The 18881-nt window shown below is 41.4% G+C and overlaps 1 protein-coding gene across 1 annotated transcript in view; it reads left to right on the forward strand.

The window, feature by feature from the left end:
- PTPRM (protein tyrosine phosphatase receptor type M) overlaps nucleotides 1-18881 on the forward strand; it is a 712503-nt gene that overhangs the window by 565634 nt on the left and 127988 nt on the right. The window contains exons 17-19 of the mRNA XM_065399529.1: nucleotides 11944-12095; nucleotides 16314-16388; nucleotides 16635-16661. Of these exons, the coding sequence (XP_065255601.1) occupies nucleotides 11944-12095; nucleotides 16314-16388; nucleotides 16635-16661 (254 nt within the window). The remainder of the gene's footprint in view (nucleotides 1-11943; nucleotides 12096-16313; nucleotides 16389-16634; nucleotides 16662-18881) is intronic.

Genomic DNA, 18881 nt, shown 5'->3' on the forward strand with positions numbered 1-18881 from the left:
AGCCAGCACCCACCCTCCCTCCCCTAGTGGAGGCGAATGGCAGGCTGGGTTAGGACATGCTGTGCACATTACACTAGTCACTCCTTTTAAAGGGGGGCTGGGAAGGAATTTTTCCCGCACCACCAGAATTGGCTTTGGTGGAGTGTGGTTTTTTCACCTTCCCCACAGCGGGTGTGAGGGAGAACCTTTTCTGGTGAGAAGAAAAGGTGGTAGGCCATATGTCGCAACTTATTTTGTAAGGTTGGGCAGATGTTCAGTGCAGGTACTCCACAGGGAGGGCAGCCCATGACCAGATAAATAGCCTGGTACTGGATAAAGGAACAGAATGGGGAAGGGGGTTGGGGACTCCTCTGATTGGTACGGCAGGGAGCCAACTCCACCCACCCCACCACCCCACCCCCTGTTCTCATAGCCCTCCTTAACCCTCTTACGAGGGTGGTGGATGGTAAGGTCCAAGCCATGGGTCGGCTGGGGGACCTAGATGGAAACAAAGGGGGCTGGTGGAAGCCCCAGAAAATTGATTTGAATAAGCATGGATTTGCCTGCACTGTATACTTTATCTGCCGGGTAGTCCTAGACATCTGTATAATAAAGTTTCAGCCTGATTAAAACCCATAACACGTCTCCTGTCCTTCTTGCAGTGTACCCACACCCAAGGAATTTTTTGTCTCCCCACCAAATTGGCCAAGGTGGGGGCGGGGGTTGCTTTCTCCACAGTAGTTTAGTTGAGGCAAAAATGAGACAGGGGTTAGACTATGATGTCACAACTCATTATGCAAGCTTGGGGCAGATGTCCAGTGCAGACATTCTGTAGGGAAGGGATATGGTGATTTAAAAAAATGGATTGGTAAAAGATTTAAACAAAGTATGATTTAAAGGAGTGGAAGTGGGGGAGGTTTGGGGCTCCTATGACTGGTACGTCAGGAAGTCAACTCTCCCCCTCCCTATAGTGCCTCCCACCCCCACCCAAAGCATTCAAGGGTGGGGTGGCAAGGTTTGCTGGGAACCAGGATGGGTAAAGGGGGAGGGCTGACAGCAGTCCCCGCCCCGCGCCCTCCAGGTTTATGTGAATGATTATGGAATTACCTGCACTGTGCAGTTTTATCTGTCAGTTACTCACATACATTTAGGAATAAAGTTGCAGCCTAATTAGACCACATCCAGTGTCTCCTGTCCTCCTTCAGGTGTAGCTGCCAATAAGAGATGAGTGGCAGTAAAATAACTAGTGCTCTAGCTTTTAACTTAACTTTTAACGTTTCCATTAATTTTTTTGTATTCCATTCAAACAGCTCCTACCTGATCATATTTTTTTGTTTTTTCCAACTGGTTCATTTCAATAAAAAAGTAAATATTGCAGCTTGAATTGTTTTTCATTGTGACCAAAATCATGCAATCAGTTGTGGGCAATGCTGAAAACTAAAATTTGTCACTTGTCATTATGTACTTTGTGCAGTTTTCCCATTTCTGAGTTTATGGGTAAATTTCACTAAGGGCTATGAGCAGTGTCTCGAACCAGAAACAGTACAGGCAGGATCTGTCCAGACAGAGGGGAGAGATAGCTTAGTGGTTCAAGCATTGGCCTGCTAAACCCAGGGTTGTGAGTTCAATCCTTGGGGGGGCCATTTGGGGATTTAGTTGGGGATTGGCCCTGCTTTGAGCAGGGAGTTGGACTAGATGACCTCTTGAGGTCCCTTCCAACCCTAATAATCTATGATTCACATGTGGCTTTGCAAATGTTTCACAAGCCTTTTCTTCAAAATCCCTGCCCTTTTAACCCAGGATCTTTCATGAGTAGCCTGTCAATCAAGCTAAAATGTATAGTGGTCTTTGTATGTGGACAAAGACTAAGATGTGACCACGACATTCATTTTCACGGTTACCTAAGTTAGCAGTTGAACTCATTTCAAGTAAAGGCTGATGTACCACTCCAGTGCACCACTATCACCAGTTTGCCCACTCTCTTTGAGACAGTCCACCAGTGTTCCCACTCGGACAGACACTGCATTAGCAATGAAAGAAGAGCTGTCAAAGCAGTAAGGTCAGTGTGGGCCTAATCCTATAACTTCTTTAGGCAAATTCAGATGAGATCAGATGCCATGGGTGTTTGTGCAAGGCAGAGATCTGGGATTTGGAAGAAAACAGCCGAATTTTTAATGATGTCATTATAAATCAATCTCAAGATTGTTGTGAGTACAAGGATCTCAGAATTTAGTGGGACCAGGACAAGAAATAGAGGCAAGGCCCATCTGTGGGTTGTTTACTGTTGCAGTTATGCCACTTCCTTTCTTTTTTCCCATGGTTGTCTTCCCCCCGTGATGTTGGAACAACTTTTATAGTGGGGGTGCTGAAGATGGAAACCATGTATTTGGGTGGTTATTACTACTTGAAGCCAGGGGATGGGGCAGCACGCTTAGTTCCAGCACCTGTGTCTTCCCTTCCGGTGTTTCCACCTACCACCCCCCTTATTTTCTTTCTCTTCTTCCTGTCCCCATTGTTCTCTCGTTACATTTTCTTAAGTCATATATTATTTTGCACATGCGTGCCAAATAAAATTACAATTTTATTTATTTATTACAACACTTTATTCCTTTTTCTTACTAAGTTTCTGAGACCTTATCTAGCATTAACATAGCCTGTTCATTCAGTACAGGCAAAGTGTAGAAAAGATAGCTAAAAATCTGATAGGTGATGTGTAAAAAGGCATGAAGTGGTCAAAATAGAGGGCCAAATTCTGTCCTCGGTTATGGTGGTGTAAATCCAGGGTAAGTCCATTGACTCAAGAACTTTAAACAAGTCAGTACTCTTTTTGCACATTGGAAATTAACATATTCTTGCTGCTTCATAATTTAAGTATAATCCTCATGCACACACACTTTCTTTTGGCCTGTCAGTTCTTGTTCTGATGTGAATGAATATATTTCTTTGTCAGCGTGGCATAGGGGAACAAAAAATGAAGGTGGTAGTATTCTTGAAACACTACGGCTGCAGAAATACTGTATTTCAAAATTATAGCAGTGGCATGGCAATTTTTATCAGAGAGATAGCATGGCAGAAATGAAATGAGCAATGTTAGCACTTGCTGTGAAGCAGGAAATTGATAATGAAAGAGGGGACAAGGCATCAAAAATATATAATAATCTACCACATCGCTGATGTCAGGCAAAGACCTGGTCACTGTCAATCTCTTATGATCCGTACTACTGTACACCATGCTGTTGCAACTTTGCTTTGTTATAATGTGTATATATTATGTGTGCTGGACTTCATAGGAGCAAGGTTGCTTAAATGATCTAGTACAAGATTACAAAGGAGATCCTAAGTCAGGGACAATTCTAAGACAGACTTCTGCTTATCTTTGTTTAATTTTTCTTTACTACTCCTCTCCCTGTGGCTGTTCTGTAGAAACATTGTTCCCTTGAGGGTGGGAGAACTAGTAAAGCACTTTGCAAACCTAATCACCAGGTCTTGCTGCAAAATATTGTGCCTTTAAAAAAATGTTTCTCCTAACTCTCTTTATTTGCTGTCTGATAGAGTGTTGACAGTACACAGTTTAATGTCAGTGTGAAATGACATTTCTGAGCATATTCCATTTCAATATATAGCATATAAATGTGGAATTGAACAACATAAGTTTGTTATGAGCAGAGCTTCACTATCATTAATGTCAAATTATTCCAATTTTTCCACCTCACTTGATTTCACCTGCTTCATATTTCTGTCTCTGTCTATAAAAGAGTCTATCTGGAATTTTATTGTTTCGCTGAGAAATATAAAGCTGAACAAAAATATTTATTACTTATGATGGGAGATATTGTTTCTATTGTGTAATGCTTAAAAACCTTCACCATTTGGGGGTAAATTAAGTTAGGTGCCCAGGTTCCAAAGTTTTGCTTTCTGGAAGGAGCCTCTTAAAATAAGCAGCAATCTAATAAATGTAGACTGGGAAACTGTTTGCAGCTGTTCATACATTCAGGGTGTGCCCCATTTAAATAACAATAGGATGATAAGGAATTCTTCAGATGGAATTATTATTCCATATGTAGTTGTTTTAAAACAGTGGGTCTCAAACTTTTTTACTGGTGACCCCTTTCACAGCAAGTCTCTGAGTGCAACCCCCCTAATAAATTAAACACACTTTTTTATATATTTAACACCATTATAAATGCTGGCGATAAGCAGGGTTTGGGGTGAAGGTTGACAGCTCATGACCCCCCATGAAATAACCTCGTGACCCCTCGAGGGGACGACCCCCAGTTTGAGAACCCCTGTTTTAAAACATTTGAGCAGGTTGCTTTTAAAATTGCATTTATAAATGGAGTCTGAAAAATGTTTTTAAAAAAACATTCTTTGGAATAATGTATAAAATAATATTTTTGTAGTGACACACAGGATTCTAAAATAGTAAGCCAAGATCAATGCTGGTGCAATGAAATGCAATTCCAATGGCTTCTATGTAGTTGCACATATTTAAGCTCCCATTGAAGTGAATAGGAATCTTTCCATTTAACTTAGAGGCTTGTATCAGGCTCCAGGAATTAATTTGGTCCAATGTCCTTTGCACAAGTCTTGCACTGGCCCAGATCTCTGGAATTTTTTGTATAACATAAAATAATCAAATATCTCATTTAATTCAATTTATCCACATGTGTATGTACTTTGCTGGATCAGAGCTAGCGTATTCAACACCTGGCTGGATTGAGTCCTGTTAGAAAACTTTCTCCAGAGATGATGTGTCTTTAAATCACGAAAGAGGAAATTTCCATATAGTATGCAAGATTAGTGTGGCAGAGAAGTGTTTGAAATTTTTGGGTTTTGCTTTGTGGAATTTTTTTGTTTGGGGAGGTTTGCTTTTATTTGTGCTCTAAAGATACAGATTTTGGTGTGAAATTTTGTATTTGTGACTTCTTTTCACCTCGTATAAAAACAAGGTGAGCCCTAAAACATAAATATGAGTCTGAAGAAATATTTGTCTTGACAAACCACCTATTTTCAGAGAATTTCATGGCACTCCTTCCCTACATTCTTGTCTTATTAGTCCTCAACTCATTACAAAGACTAGTTGCGTATCTTACAGAATCCTGCCAGGTGGGGTCCACCTAAATGTCCTAACCAGCTGTCATCATCTCCTCCTTAGAAGTAAACCTCTCTTGACTTCAGTAGGAGCTACATATGTCCAGGAACTGTAGGATCACGTAGAAAAAAACAACAGAAAAAGAAACTTAGTCCTTTCATGTACCATTCCCCACATATCATCTCTCTATTGGCATTTATACTATGGTACGTGACCTCTTCTCACTTTGATTTAAAAATCATATTTTTGTGAAGTATTGACATCAAAGACTCTTGACTTTGCAATAGTTTCTGACTCTTGAAGCTATGTGCTGAAGAGAAGGCCCGTCTCCTGTAAAAATTGTGACTCAGAGGTGACACATGGGGGGGTTTCCACACAGGGTGATGTCCCCCTTTCTCCCTGCCCAATTTGTGCCGGGGTTTATATTTTTATTTCTTTTGTTGCAGGGAGTGGGTTCAAAATACCTGCTTCCCCACTATCAACTCTAACGCATTGCCTCTGCCTTGTGTAATGTTTGTCATTTCCTCTTGTATTGATAGTGACGCTGCTTATGGAGTCTGTTTGTAATTTTTGCTTTCCTTGTGTAATATTGCTGAATTTGCTTCCTGGATAATTAGAGTGGAAATTTGCTTCTGTGTTACTTGCCTCCCTTGTTTATTGCATTCTCTGCTCTTCTCTGAAGAAAGAGGGGAATCTTTAGAGACTAGGCATGAGGTTACTTTGCTGTAGAGGAGTTCGTCAAACATTCTATCTCCTTTGTCTCCACATTTACTCTAGATCTAAGAGAGTGAGGGGTGAATGGTTATATGAACCATCAGGGGTTTGTGTCTTTCTTACATCTTGTGTAGTTAGAGGCTCCTGAGATTCATGTGGCTCCATGCAAATATGGGATCTGCAGAGATTAAAGCATTAGGCAATATCCAGAGTACCCGAGTGTAAAAATTTGATGTTCAGCTTAAGTTTATTTGCTTGAGTCCAGGGGATTTTTTTTGCTCACATTACAAAAGTCTAACTGTTATATATCAAATTTTTGAAATAGTTGTTTCAGCTTTGATGTTTTCCCACAAGACCTGTATTCCAGCATTAGATTCAGAATGTTTTTATGATAGTAACAACTGTACAGTACCTCTCAATCTGTCATAGCCTAAATGTGGAACAAAAACTTAAAACGAAGGACTGAAAAAATATTAGTGCAAGAAGATAATAATGTCTTGGATTCATTCTCAAGGAAAATTCTGCGTTGTAGGATGTCAAGTTGTACTGTCAAAACAATAATACAAGTGAGAACTTTAGCTTTCTTGGGGAAGGATGCAAATTTCAGTCTAAAATAAAGGACTCTCTTATAATGGCAGATGATTGTGATGTACACTATCAATCAGATCTCTTTTTATAATGCTGTTGAGTAACCAGAGTCAATGCTGTGACTGTCAGTTCGCAGATATCGATCCATATCCCTGGAATGCAGTCTAGGACAGTCATATTGCATGACTTCTCTGGGAAACTTTTTTAAAAGCTGAGAAAGTCTTGTGGCCCAGCAGTTACTCACCACCATACAAGAAATCTAAATATAAGTGCTGAGCTTGGGAGCAGTTAAGGGCTTTGTGGAGATGGATAATGCTCATTACTCTGGTTATGGGGAAAGGAAGATGACTGAGATTATCTAAAAAGATAGATAATTATATCGATAATTGGTAGACTAGTACTGGAGTTCCCTCACTCTATCTTCTAGACCAAAATCATGTGCATATTTCAGGGCCTGTGTAGAAGTAGAGAGACAGGGAACTCTCTCTCTGGAGACCTGGTGTGGTGTGTTCTTGGACAGGAGTATTTCCCAGTGGTCTGAGTGACACAGAAATAAAGAGAAATATGGCTCATGAATGAAACTGCAGAGGTCAAATTTAGAAATCCTCATTGTTACCATCTAGGTTGTAGATTCAGGTCCCAGCCTGGATACTTGGAGAGTGCACTGTGGCCAGGAAGGAGGTCTATGCACTAGTAGTTTGGGGCTAGAGAGGATATGCAGAAGGAGAGACAACCACTGCCCTGCCTACCCTGCTGCATCCTTGAAAAAAATTTGAAACCTTTTCAGTAGTAGTCCATTTATTATGGTGGAGAAGTCACCAGACCATAGTTAGGGTTAATCAGGATTTTCAGTTTCTCAGGGTAATGATTTCTTAATATTTTCTAAATCTTTAGGGAATAAATAAAACTTGAAAAAATAGAGATTATAGTTTTGAAGTAGGTCTAATTTTCTATGTATCTGTTATATATGTGACTCTTTTCCTGTGAAATACTGTTTAAAAACAGGTCAGAAAATAGATTTGGGATCAAAGTGTTTCACCATCATCTCCAGTGTGTATTATTTTGAAATGTGGGTACTTTTATAAACTGCAATTTCATACCATTGTGTTTATAAATCAACATTCTTTATAAGGAAGAAATTGGCAAATGATAAAATAGATGCCATTTTCATGGGTGATCTAAGGACTTCTATTCAGTTATTAATGTATTAGGAAATAAATATCCCAAAATAAATAGATTATAGATTGTAAGGAAAATATTGTTCTTTTCTTATGAAATGGGGAGTGAGGTAGGAAATGCAGGGATATTCGTCAGTTTCCTGCTGTTGTGTTTATAAGATACTCTAATGTTATTCATAAAGGAATTTCTAGATAAGCCAACATTAAATTAAAATTCAGAAATGAAAACTTCATTTTAACATGAGTTATGGTTGCTCTTTATCAACCCATAAAATAATTAGGAAATAGATCGTAAAGGAGTAAATTTCAACTACAAGTTTAGAATAGGGTATGACAACTCATATGGAAAATTTGGAAAGAGGCCAGCGGAGGGCAACAAAAATGATTAGGGGTCTGGAGCACATGACTTATGAGGAGAGGCTGAGGGAACTGGGATTGTTTAGTCTCCAGAAGAGAAGAATGAGGGGGGATTTGATAGCTGCTTTCAACTACCTGAAGGGGGGTTCCAAAGAGGATGGAGCTCGGCTGTTCTCAGTGGTGGCAGATGACAGAACAAGGAGCAATGGTCTCAAGTTGCAGTGGGGGAGGTCTAGGTTGGATATTAGGAACCACTATTTCACTAGGAGGGTGGTGAAGCACTGGAATGCGTTACCTAGGGAGGTGGTGGAATCTCCTTCCTTGGAGGTTTTTAAGGCCCGGCTTGACAAAGCCCTGGCTGGGATGATTTAGTTGGGAATTTGGTCCTGCTTTGAGCAGGGGGTTGGACTAGATGACCTCCTGAGGTCCCTTCCAACCCTGATATTCTATGATTCTATGATTATTATCTTTACAAATCACACTCCCATGTAAATTCCAACCAAAAAATGTAATATATTTGGGGGGGGGGGGGGGGATATCTAATAATAAGCATGCTTGGAACAATTATGGTTAGTGATTAACATATTGTTAACATGGTTGTTTTTACACTTAGAACTGTTTTAACTTATAAATGGGATTGCAGTCCGCTTTCTAAACCATATCAAAAAGGGCACTGGCAAGAACCACCCTAAACATGAGGAGGTGTGAACAACCCAAAGGGAACTAGGTTTGGTTATAGAAAGTTAAAGTATAACGATATTTCTTCATACCTGGAATACTTGGCAGAGCTTATAGAAAGCTTTTGTTGGGAAGGATAGATACAAAGTTAATTTTTATGCAAAGTCTTAATTTAAATCTTATAATTTTAATAAGTACCTTCAGTTATTTCAATTTGTATTTTGGTAGAGATAAGGATGGGTGTGTAGCAAGGTCTCAGTTGGTCCGCAGAGCCGCTGGGGACAGTGGGGAGGTACTGCCTCGCCGAAAGGCCTTGGTCACACCTCTCCATCAATGAGGAATTAGTGAAGGGAGGTGTGCCGTCGCAGTTGGTGTGACACAGGAGTATCAGCCAGAATCCGTGGCATGCCCCTCAGACAGGGGAGCACCGGCAAGAGTCCGTGACGTGCCCCTCAGGCAGGGGAGCGTCGGCAAGAGTCCGTGACGTGCCCCTCAGGCAGGGGAGCGTCGGCAAGAGTCCGTGACATGCCCCTCAGGCAGGGGAGCGCCAGCAAGAGTCCATTATGTGCCCCTCAGGCAGGGGAGCGCCAGCAAGAGTCCATTATGTGCCCCTCAGGCAGGGGAGCGTCGACAAGAGTCAGGGATGCGCCCCGAGGTGAGGTGGCAGGGGTAGTGGAATGCAGGCCCACCCAACTCCAGTGCGTTCCAGGCCAGGGCCCTGACAGTGGTGGGGGGAGAGGGTCCTGCCACTGGGTCAGCGGGGATCCGTCCACAACACACTGATCAAACACTAACTCAACCCACTGTCCAGTTTTGCCCCTGGGCTACTTCCTACCTAGTCTCTCAAGTGGGTCTCTCTGGTTCCTCCAACTCATTGGGGTATTCAGCCGCCGGTAGCTCCAGCTCACCATCAGCATTGGGCTCACTTGGGCTCGGGTCACTGCTCGGCTCCTCCAGTTCCTCGGGGTACTCTGCTGCCGGCAGTCCTGGTAGCCCAAGTCCTTCTTCTGGGTCAGGTTTCCCCTGGTCCAGGGCATCCCCTGGTTGGGCAGCAGGGTCTACAGGGAACAGAGAACAGCCTGTGTCTGTCTCCCTCCCTGGTGCTGCCCTGACTGGGCTAAGGGCCCTGCCTTTTGTACTTCCTATTTCACCCCTCCCCTTTCAGGGGCTGAAGTAAGTTTGGCCTGGCTCCGCCCACTCAGACTGAGAGAGTGGCTCTTTACCCTCTGGTTCAGAGGGAGGCCATCCCGGCTCCCTACAGGGGGTATGGTTTTATAAAGACAATAAAAAATATGATTTGTCAAATCCTATTCCAAACTTGAAGTTTAATCCTTAACTTTGTATTTCCTAATTTGTTATGGTTTGATGGAGAGCAGCTGGGATCTATAACTCATGTTTAAACAGTGTTTTGTTTCTGAATTTTAATGCAAACACATATTTGTGTGGAGTATATATTCTGTGACATTTGATTAATTATTTAGGACCAGATTCTTATTCCTTTACTAAGACTGAGTAGTACCTTACTCGGTGATTAACTCTACTGATTTGAAAGGGACTGTTTGAGGTACTTCCTAGAGTAAGGGTGGCAAACCAGGCCCTTAATTTGCCAATTTATTTTATAACTTTAAAGCAATTAAAATTGTTTAACTAACAAATAACATAAACCATATAAATAAGCTCTGCCATTTATTCTTCCAAATAACCCACACATTTTAGTATGATCTATTATTAAGGGCCAATTTCAGACACTTTCTCATGCTAAATAGCATCTTACTCCACAAACAGTTCCATTGGCTTTCAGGGGACCACTCATGGAGTAAGGGTATTAGAATCTATGTCAAGATTCCGCTGCCCTTACTCACGTTGAATAGCACCTTACTCCAGGAGTAGTGCCATTGTAATCAATATGACTAACAGTGGCAGATTTGGGTTCTTATAGCCTACGTCACTTTGAAATGTCACTCAGTTGTGAAAACCAGCATATGTGAGAGTAGACTCAGGCCCAGGGTATATGATCTAAATCAATGGTATATATTTATCACTTATTTAAAAATATATACTGTACACTGGTGATAATACAGACTGAGGCTCAGGAGCTGCAAATGGCTCTGTAATGTGTCTCCTGCGACGCTTTGCAGCACATGATATTAAAACACCGTGTGCTTTAATTATTAACCAATCAGGATGCTTTTTCTTGTATTATTAACCAATTGTAATTGATAAAATAGTAATACTCAGTCATTTTGCTGTGAGAATTTATAAATATATATATTTATAAATATTTAGTTTTTTTAAAATATTATATAATATAATATATATATCTATATATATAATAAAAAGTAAATATTTCCCCTGTCATACAGTTTAAATATGAATATATAGTACTATAGTAAATGAAACAATGAATTCACACGACTGTGGCTCTTTGAAGTAATGTTGATCACTAATTTGGCTCCTGAACCATTGAGGTCTGAGTATCACTGCTATACACAGAGCCAGCTCTGGCTTTTTGGCCACCCCAAGCAAAAAAAAACAAAAAAACGGGACAGCCAGAATGGCAAAGGAAAAAAAAACAAACCTGCGGCCAGAGCCAGGGTGCAGGGGGACTCCCTGTGCTGCAGATGTGCCCCGGCTAGCAGGGGGAGGGAGAGATAGGGGGGAGAGAGAGAAGGGGGGCGGCCAGGGCTTCAGCGGGGCGCTGCCGGGGCCGCCTTCCGCTTGCCGGGAGGGCTCCGCGCTGCTCCGGTCGGCTGGGAAGAAAGGACGCGGACTGCCCTGCCGGGCTTGCTGCCGGGCTTGCTGTCCTCCACGCCGCCGCCCCCTACAGGGCGGCCAGAGCGGAACAACAACAAAACAAAACAAAAAAAGAAAAGAAAAGAAAAAGCGGCCGTGCCGCCCTAGGATTGGGCGGAATGCCGCCTCCTACAAGCTGCCGCCCCAAGCACCAGCTTGCTCAGCTGGTGCCTGGAGCCGGCCCTGGCTATACACAGTCCAATTATAAAAGTACCCCACCAGTTGTATCAATCTGAGATCAAGACTATCTTTTGCCCCCAGATCCAGTTGCTTTCAAGATCTTGGTCACTAAGGGTTTTTCTACAAAGAAAGAAAGAAAAAAAAAAAAAGACCTGCAGCATTTCCCTGGAACCAGGTGCTCTTCTACACATGTAAGAGTATCAGAAGCTGGCCCTTGATTAACAGATGATATTTAATAAGTGTTAAGTTGATTAAAATTGTCTGAAATAACACTAATGATTGTAAAATGTTATTCCATAAAATAGTTACAAACTATTAAAAAAACAGCTATTCTATGTGTGCTTACCAAGTTTTATTTTTCCCTCCCAATGTTCATTTCTTAAGAAAACTGGCTAAAAAGCGGAAAGAGACATTGAGTAGTACCCGGCAGGAAATGACAGTGATGGTGAATTCAATGGATAAAAGCTACACTGAGCAAGGCACCAACTGTGACGAAGCTTTCTCTTTCATGGACACGCACAATCTAAATGGAAGATGTAAGTTCAAAATGCTCGGGGATGCAGCAGTCTCTTTTATTTCTGAAGGGGGAAGGAGGGTGGAAATGGCTCTTAAAATACTTCTCATTACCCAATCAATTCAGTGGACAGGTTATTCATTTGTGGAAAATCCATGGGATCCAGTATCTCCCACTGTGCAACACATCACAGCATGTATTCTAATGAGCAGGACTGTCAGACATCAAGAATAGGCTTCTTTAAAAATAATAAGGATAATTGAGCTTTTCTGTCTTTCCTTTTCTTCCACATGAACAGCAGAGACATTCTGCAGCAGGTGTGGATTTGCATTTCCCCATCTGTTTATTGTGCTGAAAGTTTTATATCCTTTATGCTGCCCCCACATCCTTCACCACCACCACCCCATTTTAGGCAAAATTTATTTTTTTAAATGTCATCACTTATTATCTTTGGTTGTCCCAAAGCTCAGTTTATCAGTGTTATAGCTGTCTCATTATATCAGGTGCCAGATGATGCTTTCTCACTTGCTAGTGCAGAGAAAGAGCTAACTGAAATTAATCAGTGTGGAGTTTGATAGGCAATTCTCCAAATGTCTCGTGTTTGTGATATATCCTGAAAATGAAATTTTGGGGAGTGAAATTTCACACATTAAATTTTTTACTCACCTGCAGACCTTTGTTTGGGGTAAGAACTGTGCCAGGACCATACTACAAATAGAACAGTCGTTTTCACAACTGCTGAACAGGAAAAAAAAAAAAAGAGAACCAAAAATGTTTACATGAAGTAACACAGCAAAAACCTTAAACAAAAATGCCATTTGTTGGGGTTTTGGGTGGTGTTTTTTTTTTTGCATACCACAATGTTTGCACAGTTTGCAAATTTATCAAAGTTTTAATTTTGTTTCTCATATTAACATTATACAAAGAGTTGTTTCTGCTTTTCAATAATATGCTTAAGATTTTATCTTTAAAGAGCTCAATCGTGCAAACACTTTCTACTAGATTTATGCAATGAGGCTTCTCTCGATAGTGAGTATCAGGCTCAAAGTTTAGCACTTGCTTTTAAATAGCACTTTTTTGTGGTCTAGTCTTAGTTGCATTACTCATGGGAACAGCCCATTGCAGTCCCTGAGATTAGTTATAGATTTGAAGGCCAGAAGGGCTCACCAGATCATCTAGTCTGACCTCCTGTATATCACAGGCCACCACCAACACCCAGGTCCCATACTTTACTCAAGAGAGTAAGGGGATCAAGATTTGGCTGTATCTTTATTCACCAAGATATATTTTTTCTGTGGAGCTATTAGATGGTCACAAAAGCAAAAGTACGTCTTACAGTCTAGGAAACAATAAGTACTGGAGGCCAGATCCTCATCTTTTGTAAATCATTGTAGCTCACTTGAAGTCAATGGAACTCTGACATTTTACATTCACTGAAGATGAACTTTAAACGCAAACTTGTCATAATGAATGTGGCTGCCACAGGAACCAGGCTGGCAATGTAAACAATTTGTATTGATCTTTTAGTAAGGACTCATTCCTATGAGGGGTTCAGAGCATCCTCCACTCTCATTACAGTGTGTGGCCGAGATCCTGCCTTGCATTAGGCCAGTTTTGTTCTGACCAGTTCAGCCAGCCCCCAGCAGAAAAGAACCCTTGCCACTGCTTCTTGACTACTGGTACAGGGGATGTGGCCACAAGAAAAGGGGACCAGTCATCCCCGGCTGCACGGAACATTGACAGCCAGCATAAATAAGAACAGCTTTCAGGTTGCTCCACCTTATGCAAGGGACAAGCACCTGGCACCTGGAGGGTCCAAAGACTCAGGAACAAAGATGGTGCTCAAGCTAGCACTGAAAGAGAATTTGAAATTTCTCTGCTCTGTAGCTGCCTGGTCTCCACATTTGTCCTTCAGATCCTACCTTGTTCAATGTTTAGGTCTCTGAACTTCTTCGAGTGATTGCTCATGTGTGTTCCACAATAGGTTATGCTGCACGGGGCACCGATGTCAGAAGTTTTTCCCCTAGCAGTACCTGTAGGGGAGCGCCCCTAGTGACCCCTGGAGTGGCGCCTCCATGGTGCGGTATTAGGGGCGCTGCGCGCTCCCCCAAGCCTCAGTTCCTTCTTGCCTGCCAGTGAAGGTGCTTCGGAACTGCTCTGCTCCAGCTTTACTGTAGCTCGTCCCCAGAACTGCTTGTTCGTTCAGTGTACGGTATTCTCCCATGCTATAACTGGCCGATTCCTTAAGGGATTGGATCGTCTCTTCCTGTATGTTAGGCCCCCAGTCCCACAGTGGGACCTAAACCTGGTGTTGGCCTGTGTCACGGGCCCCCCATTTGAGCCGCTAGCTATGTGCTCCTGGTCGCACCTTTCGTGGAAGGTGGCCTTCCTGGTAGTGATCATGTCGGCTAGGCGGGTCTTGGAACTCAGGGCCCTGACCTCCGAGCCCCCGTACACGGTGTTTCATAAAGATGAGGTCCAGCTCCGCCCACACCATTCATTCCTCCCGAAGGTGGTCTCCGCCTACCACATGGGTCAGGACATTTTTCTGCCAGTCCTCTGCCCCAAACCCCATGCGTCCAGTGAGGAGTGCCGCCTCCACACGTTGGATGTGAGACTGGTTCTGGCTTTTTACCTGGAGCAGACTAAACCATTCAGGAAGTCCTCGCAGCTGTTCATCGCCTCGGCCAAATGCATGAGGGGTCGGCCAATCTCCACTCAGCGGCTTTCCAACTGGATCGCCTCGTGCATCCATACCTGTTATGACCTGGCGGGAATCCCTCCGCCACCAATTGTGAGGGCACACTCGACTAGGGCGCAGGCCTCGTCGGCTGCCTATTTGGCCCATGTCCCCATTCAGGACATTTATAGGGCTGCCATATGGTCTTCAGTTCACACGTTCACCTCTCATTATGCAATCGTCTCCCAGACCAGGGAGGACACCAGGTTCGGCAGGGCCATACTCCGTCCCGAGAGTTTGTGAACTCCTACCCACCTCCAACAGATATAGTTTGGAATCACCTTTTGTGAAATACACGTGAACAAGCACTCGAAGAAGAAAAGACAGTTACCTTTTCCATAACTGTTGTTCTTCGAGGTGTGTTGCTCATATCTATTCCACATCCCGCCCTCCTTCCCCTCTGTCGGAGTTGTCTGGCAAGAAGGAACTGAGGGTGGGGGGAGCGTGCAGCACCCCTTTATACCGTGCCATGGAGGCACCACTCCAGGGGTTCCTAGGGGCGCTCCCCTATGGGTACTGCTAGGGGCAAAACTTCCAGCACCGGTGCTCGTGGCGAGCATGCACACCTATTGTGGAATAGACACAAGCAACACATCTCGAACACCAGTTACGGAAAAGGTAACTATCTTTTCTTGAGAATTTACTAGGATGTCCAGAATATCCTTACATCTAGTGGAATAACTGAGATGGAGCTCTAGTGTAATGCACCACAACTTGCATCAGCCACGAGGGTTGCATGTGCAATAACCTTTGCTTAAAAGTCTTTGACGACTCTTTGGCTGAACATCCCTTGATGTTTTATAATTAACAGTCTGTTACCCACTGATTATTTCTGTCCCTTTAATGGTAATGCATGTGTTGTATGTCATACTATGGAATTAAGTCAGCTTAGATTGTTTCATTTAACACCCTTATAAAATTACCAGTGTTTACATCTTTAAATACTAATACCAATACTGAAATGTGAATCACTGGTTGAAAAACACTATCAGAGAAAAGAAATAACGTTCAGGAAACAATACTGTATTCATATATGTTACCCACCTATCTGAACTATTAGTAGTACAGCAGAGTAAAAAATGAATTGTAGAAGAATATTTGGCTATTCTATTTGTGGTATTGTTAGGTAACCCTTTTAATTCTCAGAGCTACTGTAAAAAGCAAATGCTGTCATTGTTACTTGCTTATTTGAATATCTGCATTCAGTCTTACCTTTGAAACATAAAAATATGCTAGCCATCAATGGAAAACTTCACAATGATCAAATTGCTTTATCTGATCAAAATTATTTTCAGAAAATTGGTCCATATTAGCTAAACCAGACTAGTAATTACACAACATACTTTCTGGTCCCATTGAAATCATTGGGAGTTTTGCCATTGCCTTCAAAGGGAGCAGGATCAGGCCCTAAATTAAATCAATTGCATATGCTTATATTTCCAATCTGAAACAGCCAAATTTCTCTTTGCTGCCACTGACTAGATTTTCTTCTCTTTACAGCTGTATCCTCCCCCTCTTCATTTACAATGAAAACTAACACATTGAGCACAACAGTGCCTAATTCTTATTACCCAGGTAACCAGATTTTTATCTTTGTTTCATCCCTTCATAATGCAATGCACCAGTTTCCCGCCTTAGAAATCAAAATGTATATTGGTATTATTTTATTATATATTGCCATAGGAGCGTTATACATTGTAACATATTATAACTAGTTGCTTACTGTGGCTTTCTGCAGGAAAATTGGGGATCATTTATCAATCATTTACTGTTCTCTCTCTTTTTACCTTTCTGCATTGACCTGCTTATGATGTATGACAGATCCATTTGTGCCAACTGCAATTTTAGGTGAGAACATTTTCCTTTATCAAAGTTTATTGCAGAAATAATTTAGAAAGGTGCAGCTCTGGGTTACAGAACATAGTATCTAAGAGACTAAAGCATTGGGTTTTCGGGAGGGGGAGCAAGCTTTTCTGCCATGAGAATGCTCAGGACAGTGATCGGACTGGATTCCTACCATCACGGTGCAAAGTTAGGGAGGAAAAGGAGAAAAATTGCTTTCACATGTGGTTTTATGAAGAAATGTTTATGCATGTATTTGGAATGATACACAAGAATTTGATTATCATGGCAATTAAAATAGTTTCTTGTTGTTTTCAGTTTTATCTGTGAACTGAAGATGTCACTTTTGTAAAAATAATGTTTTCCTAATTAAGGATGAAATAGAAAATCAGTCAAAATAAAGGTCTGGCCATCTACCAGCTATCATTTCTTCTTACAATACCACACGGTTTTCTGACATGCCTGTCACAGTGAAGTTTCAGAGAAGTTGGTGTTTTGAACAGCAAAATGACAATATGGCACTTCATAAAAATATCGTTTATTATGTGTCAGGTGTCACAAAAATGAATAAAATGGTAGCACTGTAGGACTAAATGCATTTGAAGTATGAAACATTTCCACTAGGAATTTAGAAAAAAACAACCCTCTTATTTGTGCAATATAAAAAGAATGAAGGAAAATGGCATTTTCAAGCTGTTATAATAAAAGTAGCATGAGACGCTATTGCATTTGCAATGAATAGTAACAAACCTGTGTTATGGCTTGTCCTTTGTTACTTCCACAGTACTAACCTTCACCTAAACAGAGATTTTAAAAAATTAAATAAAGGTATAACAATGCACTGTAGCAAGAATTCCAACCCAAGTGTTAAGCTGCTTCTTTAGCGCTGTCTTTACAATGGTTTATCTTTACAATACATATTTTTCTTCCTCTTCCCTTTTCTCCAAATCACTAGGAATTTGTATACGAAGTATAATGCTTACATGTCATTTTCTGGCTTTAAGCAGTTGCATTGAGGTAAAAGAAATTAAGTATAGTTAAGTGACAGTTACAGAGAGCTGCAGTTTAGGAATGTGATTTCTGAAAAACTAATGTAGCAAAGTTATTGTGCTGGAGGGATAATTAGGAAAGCTCATTTAAATATGACATCCAAAGGAAAAAAAGTGTGCATTTTTATACTTTGTGTACATCAGGGAGAATGTAACGGTAGTCACTGTAACAATGTAATAATCTGCATGCAAATGAAATTTGCAGAGCCTTTTAACTGCCTGAGATTTTAGATTCCTTTGTGCTTTCAGTTCATTCAGCAACTCATCCAGTAGATGTTCTGACCTTGTGGGTGGTCAGGAAGAAAAGCATTGTTGCCAGGAGAAAATTTTAGATATTTCTATCAGGATTATGATAAGCTTTGAAAATGGATTCTCAGAAACTTTTTCAGTGATTTGTTGGACCGTAATGACAATGAGAAATCTTTGGTAGGTTTCTCTAAGGAGAAATAATATTTAAACAAACATTTCTGATATAAAAAAATGCATTTGGGGGGACAAAATCTCCTCCTCTGAAGCTGTAAAAGAGAAGTTCTTGAGTTAGCTAGCTAATGTATACAATCTGTATTTACTCTCCTCAGAAGTCCTCCCATTATTTTGTTGTAGAAAATAAATTCTTTTGTTGCCTTCCATGTTAAAGGTTAAGTATCCCTTTTGGTTGGTGTTCCGTTCAAACAGAAGTAATCACCAGAAAGCTGCATACATACATGTATTGGGCTAGAGCTTTACTGGTCTAAATTAGAGCAGCTCTGCTTCAATCAGTGGAGCAACACAGATGCAGATCTGTCCCGTGACATTTAAAACAACAATTAATTTTCAAGTCCATGTATTTTAATACATGAATGGCTGGCTTCTTACTGCATGTAATGCCCAATCCTGCAGTCCTTCCTTATCCATTGGGAGTTTTCAGGACATAAGGGACTGCAGGGTCAAACTTCTAGTTGGAACCAATTGAGCTGGTCTACATGACCTACTGGGAAGTAGTATGACTGTGATTATTGTTTAGTTTTGTTACTAAAGGGATCACAATACACTTACATTTTCCAAAATGTTATGAGAGGAAACTTAGGGCTTGTCTTCGCTACTGCACTAAATCGGTAGCTCTGCCATCAATGCAGCAGCGTCGATTTAGCAGGTCCAGTGAAGACACGCTAACTCGATGGGAGAGCGTTCTCCTGTT

This window comes from Emys orbicularis, chromosome 2, assembly GCF_028017835.1.
Source record: "Emys orbicularis isolate rEmyOrb1 chromosome 2, rEmyOrb1.hap1, whole genome shotgun sequence".
Lineage (NCBI taxonomy): Eukaryota > Metazoa > Chordata > Testudines > Emydidae > Emys > Emys orbicularis.